At 35.2% G+C, this 10,607-nt stretch overlaps 1 protein-coding gene across 18 annotated transcripts in view; it reads left to right on the forward strand.

Annotated features, from left to right (window-relative positions):
* The first annotated feature begins 7,335 nt into the window (after positions 1-7,335).
* The window catches only part of MYBPC1 (myosin binding protein C1), a 98,893-nt gene continuing 95,621 nt past the window's right edge, over positions 7,336-10,607 (forward strand). For all 18 annotated transcript variants that reach the window (XM_015152592.3, XM_028829806.2, XM_028829801.2 and 15 more), the window contains exon 1: positions 7,336-7,719. In XM_015152592.3, coding sequence (XP_015008078.1) covers positions 7,695-7,719 — 25 coding nt within the window. In that variant the 5' untranslated portion in view covers positions 7,336-7,694. The remainder of the gene's footprint in view (positions 7,720-10,607) is intronic.

Raw genomic sequence — 10,607 nt, forward strand, 5'->3', positions numbered from 1 at the left:
CAAAGCAACTTAAAAGATAAAACTGATTGATAAGTCATTATTAAGCACAAAATAATATTTTATTAGAAATGTATCCTTGAGGCAGAAAATAATTTTTTCCAAACAGTTTGTTTATTCATGGCCGAATATTATTTATTGTCAGAAAGGTACAGAGTTCACATCAATATCAGACAAAATAGATTTTAATTAAAAAATTATTTCAAGAGACAAAAATAACAATATATGTTAATAAAAGGGTCAATTAAAAATGTATAACAATTATAAGCACATACACATCAAACAATAGTTCCCCAAAATACATAAAGCAAACATTGACAGGATTGAAGTGAGAAATAGACCACTCTACAATAGTAGTTGGGGTCTCCAACACCCTACTTTCAATAATGTATAAAACATCTAGACGGAAGATCAGGAAGAAAACAGAGAACTTGAACAACATGATAAACCAACTAGACCTAATACACATATATAGAATTCTCTACTCAACAACAGCAGAATACACATTCTTCTCAGTGCACATTGAATACTCTTCAGGGTAGATGATATGTTAGGTGAAAAAACAAGTCTCAGTAAATTTCTAAAAATGTAAATCATACATATCTTCTCTGACTACAATGGAATAAAGCTATAAATGAATAACCGAAGGAAAACTAGAAATTTCACAAATATATGGAAATCAAGCCACATGCTTTCAAACAACCAAAAGATCAAAGAAGAAGTCACCAGGAAAATCAGAAAATACTAAAAAGTAAATGAAAGCAAAAATACAACATACCAAAAGTAAAAAACATACTATATGAGATGTAGTGAAAGCAGTGCTAAGGGGGAAATGTATAGCAATGAACAACTATATTAAAAAAGAATGATCTCAAATTAATAAATGTACACCTTAAGAAACTAGAAAAAAAATACCAAAATCAATCCAAATCTTACAGAAATAAATAATAAAGATTAGGGCAGAGATAAATTAAATAGAGAATAGAACAATAGTCAATAAAACTAAAAGTTGGTTCTTGAAAAGATCAACAAAATTGACAAAGCTTTAGCTAAAATAACAAAGAATAAAAGAGAGAAGATGAAAATAAGTAAAATCAGAAATGAAAGTGGGGACGTTACTGACCTTATAGAAATAAAAAGGATTATAAGAGAATATTATGAACAAAAGTATAACAAATAGGATACCCTAGAGGAAACGCAAAAATTCCCAGAAATATTCAAATTACCAAAACAGACTCAAGAAGAAATAGAAAATCTGAACAGCTATAACAAGTAAAGAGATGGTATCAATAATCAAAAATTTTCCAACCAAAAAAGAATCAGATAGCTTCACTGGTGAATTCTACTAAACACTTAAAGAAAAATTAACAGCAATCCTTCTCAAGCTTTTCCAAAAAATAGAAGAGGAGGGAATACTTTGTGATTAGTTTTATGAAACCAGTATTATCCTGATACCAAAGCCAAACGAAGATACTACAAGAAAAAAAAATTAGAGACCAATATCCCTTGTGAATATCGATGCAAAAATCCTCAACAAAATGCTAGAAAAGTGAATACAATAGCATATTAAAAGGATTATACCCCATGATCAAGTAGAATTTATCCTAGAAACATGAGTATCTCAACATAAGAAAATCAAGCAATGTTACACCAAATTCATAGAATGAAGGGGAAATTCATTCTATGTAGAAATGCATAATTGCAGAAAATGCATTTGACAAAATCTGACACCTTTTCATGATTTTTTTAAAAACCTCTCTGAAAACTAGGAATAGAAAATAACTTCCTCAACATGATAAAGGGCATTTATTAAAAAACTCATGGCTAACATCATACTCTATGATGAAAGGTGGCAATCCTTTTCCTTAAAATCTGGGACATGAGAAGATGCTTTCTTTCACAATTGCTATTCAACATTACCCTGTGGGTTTTACCTAGAGCAGTTAGGCAAGAAAACAAAATGAAGGCATCCAAGCTGAAAACTGTCTCAATTTGCAGACAACATAATTATGCACATAGAAAATTCCAAAGAACACACGCACACACACTCACAAATACACACACACAACCCTGAGCCAAAAAGCAAATTCAGCAAAGTTTGGGGTGCAAGGTAAACACACAAAAATCAGTTGCATTTTAATACAACAACAAGGAACAACTCAATAAGGAAATTAAGAAAACAATTCCATTTACAATAGCATCCAAGAGAATACAATGCCTAGGAATAAATTTAACCAAGGAGGTAAAAGACTTGGACGCTGAAAACTACAAAACATTGCTGAAAGGTATTAATAATCTTTGAAAAACTCAATAAAAAACTAATTTAAAAAAGAAAACAATGACAAGAAAATCTTAATTTCTTTTTTAAAATTTTTTTTTCAGGGCAGTTCTCTTAACCAGAATATGTTCAGAGTGACTCCCAAAAATCTTAATTCCTTAGCAATTGAGAAATGTCCTTTTATTTTTTAAATATTTATTATTATTTTCTTGAGACAGGGTCTCACTTTATCACCCAGGCTGGAGTGCAATGGTGCCATCAAGGCTCACTGCAGCCTCCACCTCCCAGGCTTAAGCAATCCTCCCACCTCAGCCTCCCAAGTAACTGGGATTACAGGCGCTCGCCACCATGCTCAGCTAATTTTTCAATTTTTTGCGGAGATGGGGTTTCACCATGTTGCCCAGGCTAGTCTTGAACTCCTGGACTCAAGTGATCCACTCGTTTCTGCCTCCCAAAATGGGAATTGCAGGTGTGAGCCACTGCACCCAGTCAAAAATTGCCCTTTTAAATAACTCCCAGATCAACAAGAAAATTACAACCAAATTGGAGATTATTCAGAAATTATAAACATGATTACATTAAATCAAAATCTATGTGGTATAGTTAAAGCCCTACACTGAAAATAAGGTCTAATCTAAATCTTTAATATAGAAAAAACAAACAAACAAGCAAAAAAACTTGACAAAAAGAAACCAGGCAGAGAAAACATAATTAAACCATAAACTAGTTCTTTCAAAGCGCCAATAAAATTAGTTATACCTTGGAAAAACTTACTAATGAAAAGGGAGAAAATACAAATATTTATTAGAAATAAAAAGGAACCATAATCTTACATATGGATACTTTTAAGTTAGTAGGATTGATTTTAAAAGTGAGAATCGATCCTCCTAATTTGCTGGTGCATATACATAGCTTAAATTGTAATCGATTTTTGCTAGACTACTTTCCCAAAAGGTTACCTATCCAACTGTTTGATCAGCAATGTATAAGATTTTCCTGTTTTCTCATACCCTGAATGTTGTCATTAAAAAAACAAAAAGTTGCCAGCTTAATGGATGAGAAATGACTCCTCATTGTTTGTTTCCATTTTCCTGAAAGCTTAAGCAATATATCATATGTATTCATGGTTTCTATTTCTTTTGTGAATTGCTTTTTGAAATCTTTTACTCTATTTTTAAATTAATAATATTAACTCTATGATGTGTTTAAACTAACTTTTTCTCCTTTCCTTTTTTACTTTATGATTTTATGGTGTCTTTGCTAGAGATAAGGAATTTTAAAATTTTATTTACTCAAATCTGTCACCTTCTTCATAGCTTCTAGATTTTCTTACTTTAACACAAGTTTCTCCACTTATGTGGAGTAGTATTATTCAAATACTCTCATATTTGTTCTTTAAATATTTTTATTAATTTTTTATCTTAAAACTTTATTTCTTCTATAATTTGCTCTTCTATATTGTGTGAATTAGAGGTCTAAAGTTTTTTATTCCCCACCCATCCACACCCGCCACGTGCTTCCAACTTACCAGAGAGTCATACGAACACCAGTTTCTGTTATTTTACCATGATGTTGATTGCAGTATTAGTTATGGTGGTCAAACACTGAAAACAACCTGAATGCCCATCAAAAGGCATGTGATTGAGAAAATATGGCATACTACGGCACATCCATACCGTGAACAATTATTTAGCTATTAAAAAGGATTGAGTTAGGTCTATGTATATTAACATGAATGAATGTCTATGAGAGGTTACATGGAAAAAGAAGATGGAAAAATAATGTAAATAGTATAACCCCATTCATTAAAAAATAGATGAAGAACTCTCTACATATGAATATGTACATTTGTATACATATGTATGAGCACAAAGGAAAATTAGACCCTAATTCACACACTGGAATGAAGATGAGGTTGGGGAGAGAGTGAAATTGTTGAGATTGTTTTTTTACTATTTATACTTCTCCATATTCTTTGGTTAATGCAGGGAACATTATTGCTTATATTTTGAAAGGTGTGAGATTGATACTTGCCTATCCGACATCCATTCTCCTTGGTCTCCTTAATAACAGAATTCCAATTTTACCTGAGAATCAGACTACACTTCCCAGCTCCTTTTGTAGTCAGATATAGCCATGTAATCAAGTTCTGGCCTGTGGGATGTAGTAGATGTGTGTGGGACTTCAAACAAGTTTCTTTAAAATGAAGAAAGTGACTCTTCTTTTCTTCTCCTCCTCCTCCTCCTCCTCCTCCTCCTCCTCCTCCTCCTCCTCCTCCTACTCCTCCTCCTCCTCCTCCTCCTCCCCCTCCTCCTCGTTCTTCTTCTTCTTTTCGGCTGCCTGGAATAGGAATGTAGTGGCTACGGATCTGCAGCTATTTTGGACCATGAGGTTACCAGGAGGATGGTAGAGCAAGAAGGAGTCTGGTTTCCTGGATACACTGTGAAGCCATTGTATGACTCTAAGCCATTTGATTTTGGACTTGCTTTATGTGAGGGAGAAATACTTCTATCTTGATTCAACTGCTGGTATTTGGTGGTTTTGTTTTGTATTTGAGCAAACCTCATCCTCAGTAATACAAAAGGAAAAATATAATAAAGCACTTAGCAAAAGAAACAAAAGCCTATTGACCATCCCCCTGTCTTTCCTGAGAGTACAGCTAAGGCGTCTGCAACCTTCTAGATGAATGCATAAGATCTGAAATAGGGGTTATGTATTCCTAAAACAATATAACCCTAGGAAAATTAGAATTTGTCCGTACTTCCAATTCCTATAATAATGCTTTGCCTTTTTATAATTAATTCCTTTATTACCAAAAAGTTCCCCAGGTCATAAAATACTTTCTCTGTGGATTGCAATATTTCCTGGCATATGTTCACCTCAGTAAGATGATCAGTGTATTAAAAACCCAATGGGGTTTCTGCAGAAGCCAATGATGGCATGGCACCTCTTTTGTGGCATGTGTGAAATCTGCCCTTCGCTATAAACATTCTTATGCAACACGACACTCTGCCCTATGTCCATTTCATATGTGGTGTTCAGTGTGCTGGGAACGCTGAAAAAAACAATTCTCTCTTAGAGATTTCCCAAATAAAATCACAGTGTTAAAACTCTCAGGAGCCTCCAAGATCATTGTTTTAAAGCCCCCTTTTTTTACACAAAAAGAAACTGAGGCCCAGAAACCCCCCTGACTTTCTTAGAGTCACTAAGCTGGTTAATGATAGATCCAGAAATAGAACCCAAGGGACTGACTTCAGATTCTAGGCTCTTTCATTTGTTTCATCTATTAATTGATATTACCAGAGTGGACTCAGCAAAGGAACTTTTTTTTTTTTTTTAAGTACAACAATGTCCTCAGTAGTATTATGTGGTTAAGGAGAGGCTTTCTTTATAAACGATGTTCATTACCATCTTGACTGGCTTCCCCCGCCTCCCCGCCACATAACTAAAGCATGATGCTATTGACTTCTAAGTCGAGTTTCCACCCTTATATGAAAAGTCAGCTTGGCACATAGTTTGGTAGAGCTAAGTCTGACCAGCTGCACTCTCAGCCACAAGGGAAATTAGACGAGACAGTGCGGCTGCTTCAGAACCAATCAATCAAAGTTTTTTGAAAATTATCTTGAAAACACACACCAATAAAGGCATGTGGGTACCTGTCTTTCCATAGAAACTCGGGTTAGTACTAGCGCATGTGAACAAAGAAAGTCAGGTGTCTTCTTCGGGTTGACTACTTGGTAGTTCCTATTTCTCTATCAGTTCCATGAGTGTTTTGGGAGAAAGTGACCACATCTACTACAGTCTTTCAACATCTTAAGTTAGATTTGTGTACCCTCCAATTACCATCTTGAATCAAAACAGTAGCTACTAGTCCATTTGACTTTCTTTGCCCAGGCCCCATACATATCTTTTTATTTTATTTTTATTTTTTGTAGAGACAGGGTCTTGGTTTGTTACCCAGGCTAGTCTCCAACTCTTGGCTTCAAATAATCTTCCCACCTTGGCCTCCCAAAGTGCCAGGATTATAGGCCCGAGCACTGCACCCAGCCTCCACATATATTTTTAAGTGTATAATTCAGTGGTTTTTAATATATTCACAAAGTTGTACAACCATCACCAGTATCTAATCCCAGAACATTTTCATCATGACCAAAAGAAACCCCGTATGCCCTGGCAGTCACTCCCAATTCCACCTCCCTCAGGCCGCTGGCAAACACTGATACACTGATACGGATTTGCCTATCCTGGACATTTCATATAAGTGGAATTGTACAATGTGTGATCTATTATTTATTATTATTATTATTATTTTGAGATGGAGTTTCACTCTTGTTGCCCAGGTTGGAGTGCAATGGTGCAGTCTCGGCTCACCGCAACCTCCACCTCCCAGGTTCAAGTGATTCTCCTGCCTCAGCCTCCCGAGTAGCTGGGATTACAGGCAAGTGCCACCATGCCCAGATAATTTTGTATTTTTAGTAGAGATGGGGTTTCTTCATGTTGGTCAGGCTGGTCTTGAACTCCTGACCTCAGGTGATCCACCCGCCTCAACCTCCCAAAGTGCTGGGATTACAGGCACGAGCCCAGCAGTGATCTATTATTTTATAGTCTATGTTTGTATATCTGACTGACTTCTTTCACTTAGTGTGATGCTCTCAAGCTTCATCCATGTTGTAGCATGTGCCATTGTCTCATTCTTTTATATGTCCTATAATTTTGAAAAATGATGCTTTTGGAAAAAAATGCAAACGCAGAGTATCCCTTAATAGAAATCTTTGCTCTTCTTAGAGGAGAACAAGAGACAAGTTATTTAACCTAGAGATTTGGCTTGAAAACTTAATATTGACATATCAATAAGGAACAAGAAAAAATATAATGCAATAATTAAGGATTGATGAAAATGAAAAGCTAATTGGAGCATAAAAATGATCATCTGAATACAAAGACTTTTCTGCCTAGTCTTGGTGAAAATTAAGGCATTGGTTGGATTGGCATATCATGATTTTTAATTTGATTTTTTTTTTTAATCATCCAGCAAACTTTTTGCACTCCTGAGTCAGCACATGCATCTGTCAGAGAGAGAAGAGCAAGACGGAGCACGAGGCTGCGGCTGAATTTAGAAAGTTAGAGGTGTTCTCATCAGCCACATGAGATGGGCAGGAGATTCCTTCCAGTAGGCGAGAGAGCAGAGTGCAGACAACAGATGTGAGAAAGGTCCCCATAGCTGTCAAGTTCCTGCATCCTTGTGCTGAAGAAAGGGAGGTGCCATCATGATTGATGTTCAGAGGCAGTATAAAAGCACTGAGTTTCTCCCCAACTGCTTGTCACACCGACCTGCACTATCTCTCGCCTGCCTGTGGGTTTCTGTCAACTAGTCGTGGAGGGGAGAAAACTCTTTAAAGAATAACATCTTACTGTGGTCATGCCAGAACCCACTAAGAAAGAGGGTAAGACTTATCCAGAAATCTTTTTGTTGTACTCCTTAATAAAGTGTGTTTATTTTGGTATTTGTCTTCAAACAAATAACAAATTTCTTAACTAGATGAGAAAATAAAATCACTATGATTTAAGGAAAAGATGGTTTAAATTAAACAGACCAAAGGAAAAATACAGTGAGAGTATACTGAATTTAAAAATTTCTGATAATGATAGTTTCTAAAGGGATATTGACTAAAATTATCAAATGATAATTCTATCACTCAATTGTAAAGAATCCTTAAAGTGTAATTTAAGGATGTTAATTGCTGATGGTAAACAGATTACATTTTCAAGCATATTTTCTTAGGTTTAGTCACAAATTTTTACCATGTATTTGCAATTTGCAGAGAGTAGAAGACTTAAAATATTTTCTAAAATGGTTAATACATTGGATCAAGATTTCAAAAAAGAATTTGTGACATTATTTCCAGATTTGCTACATTTTTAAAATGGAAACATATTTAAAATATACAGATGAAGGGTTTTTTGTTGTGTTCTTATCAGTGCCTTTGGAGGTTCATTATTAAATTCTTGCATGGAAAGAAAACCAAACACCAGGAAAAAAGGATATCCCTGAATGTCATGAATAGATTGTTCTTTCACGAGTTTTATTTTAGAGAATTTCATAATATGTAGCCTTTAAGAATAGTTAAGCTGAAAGTATAAAAATATTCTTCCTTAGAAGAAATGTTTCTCTAACAAAGTTTCTCCTTTCTAAAAAGTTATTAGTATATTAAAACTACCAATTGGTAACAGAAGTAAATTGGAATTATTAATTATGAAAATAAATAATTAGCACAAATTAATAGTATGCATGCATTGAATTTAATTTTTAAAGAAAATATCTTTTAAAATATTATTTCATTTATATTCATCTTCACTAGTGCTTCTTGAATCTTTATTATTCCCTTCTGCAAATAAAAGAAAAAGAAAAAGTAGCAGGAAACATTAAAATGTCATAGTTTTCAGTTTTTAATTCTTAAAAATGCTTTAGCCATTATTTTAAGGAATCTTGAAAAATATGTTACACGTTGAACTCAAAGTTGAAATATTAACCAAATTATCAAAAGTCTTTTAAATATATTTTCTTTATATAATTAAGTAACCAGTGTTGACAGGCTGTGGTGATCAGTTTACAGGTTGGCCTTACTTAGTGGCAGAGGGCATTGATGGATGAAGTCTTTCACCCAAAATAACCACACCAAATGCATGCATTAATATGGGAACTTAATCCTGACTGTCAGGCAGGGAGTCCAACCCCTGCTAAAGTATCTTATTTGTAATGCAAATGATTTACGTGTGTATTAAGTGTCCTTTTTATCTGCTCTGTCACTTTAACCTCTCCGAAGTGTACCCAGATGAAATGCATTCTACCATGTTTCCAAACTGGAAACACAATATTGTTTTAATTATTCTGAATTTAGTGAATGATTTTGCATTTTTTTAAAGCCTAATTGAAAATGAGAAGAAAGCTGAAAAACCAATAAATAAGGTGACAGGCTGTGAGAGCCAATAAAGCTAATTAAATTACTCTGATTACTCGAGGCAATGAAGTTTACTTTTCATTTGACAACTCAGTCTGATTCACTCTGCTTTTACAGGGAAAGAAATTGTAGGGCTGCAAAGAGGAAAATATATCTTTAACTTTAGCCCCCACCCCCCGATATATATTTTTTCTTTCTGAATAAATCAGCATGGATACTAAAGACTCCATGATCTTCTTTTGCTCTAAAAGCACGTTGCTATTCTGTGTAGCAGTTCCTCCACCCAGGACAGTAATTTTATACCCATAAATTCTTTGGTTAGTGTAAATTTGGATGATGGGGAGTGGAGCAAAAACAGTTACTGATATATTTAAAATCCATTGAGGAAGTACAGAGATTTTTTTGGTTCCCTTACCAGTGCAACTGATTCTTAAAGGAACTGTACCTCGAAGAGCGTTCCTTAGTGAAATAATTGCATTTTAATATTGTTTACATCAGAAGAGTAAGGAGTATGGCAATTCATGAACTGTTCTGCTCCTTTCTTCTCCTAACTGCGATTTCATTTTCACTGGGGTTAGTTTGATTACATATAAGCATCCCTCTGAAAAATAAAACATGGCCTCGAACCAGTTCTTCAGAATCATTTCGAACTATCTGCAGAAACCTGCCCAAAGGAGAGGTTCCTTCAGCCCATATGGGTCTTCTGAATCTTTCCCACAGCTCGGAAAGCCATGCCCAGGGAGGCCATGACCACTTGCTATGAATCTTGAGAGGGCACATGGGCTGGTTGGGCCTTCCTAGGATCCAGGAGGATCTGGCAACTCTTCAAAAGAGGCTGAGTTTTCAGCACCTGAAGGTACAAAACATGTCTCACTCAACTACCTCCCAGCCTACCCTGACTGAATTCTGGGAGTTTTCTTCTTAAATCTTGGGAGAGCTGGTTCTTCTAAGGAGGAGGAGGAAGGACAGCTGTAACTCTGGATCTCGAGGAGGAAGTCTAATGGAAGTAATTAGTCCATAGTCCTTGTTTAGACTCTTGGAATATGCTGGGTGGCTCAGTGAGCCCTTTTGGAGAAAGCAAGTAGTATTCTTAAGGAGTAACCACTTCCCATTGTTCTACTTTTTACCATCATCAGTTGTATATTATCTATTCTTTGGAGAACTATGTTATTTGTACTGTCAGTTCCAGATAAAACTTACCTTACACCACTTTGGATTCTTACAGAACCTAAGGCCTAGTACAAATAAGTTATTCAGATCAAACTGGGGGGATGTGGTAGGAAGCTTCAGATTTGTGGGGCTCTCCCAGGATGCCTTTGATATATTCATTTATATAGCAATTATTAATTGAGTACAAGTAAGTGCCCTACAGT

This window comes from Macaca mulatta, chromosome 11 (genome assembly GCF_049350105.2).
Source record: "Macaca mulatta isolate MMU2019108-1 chromosome 11, T2T-MMU8v2.0, whole genome shotgun sequence".
Lineage (NCBI taxonomy): Eukaryota > Metazoa > Chordata > Mammalia > Primates > Cercopithecidae > Macaca > Macaca mulatta.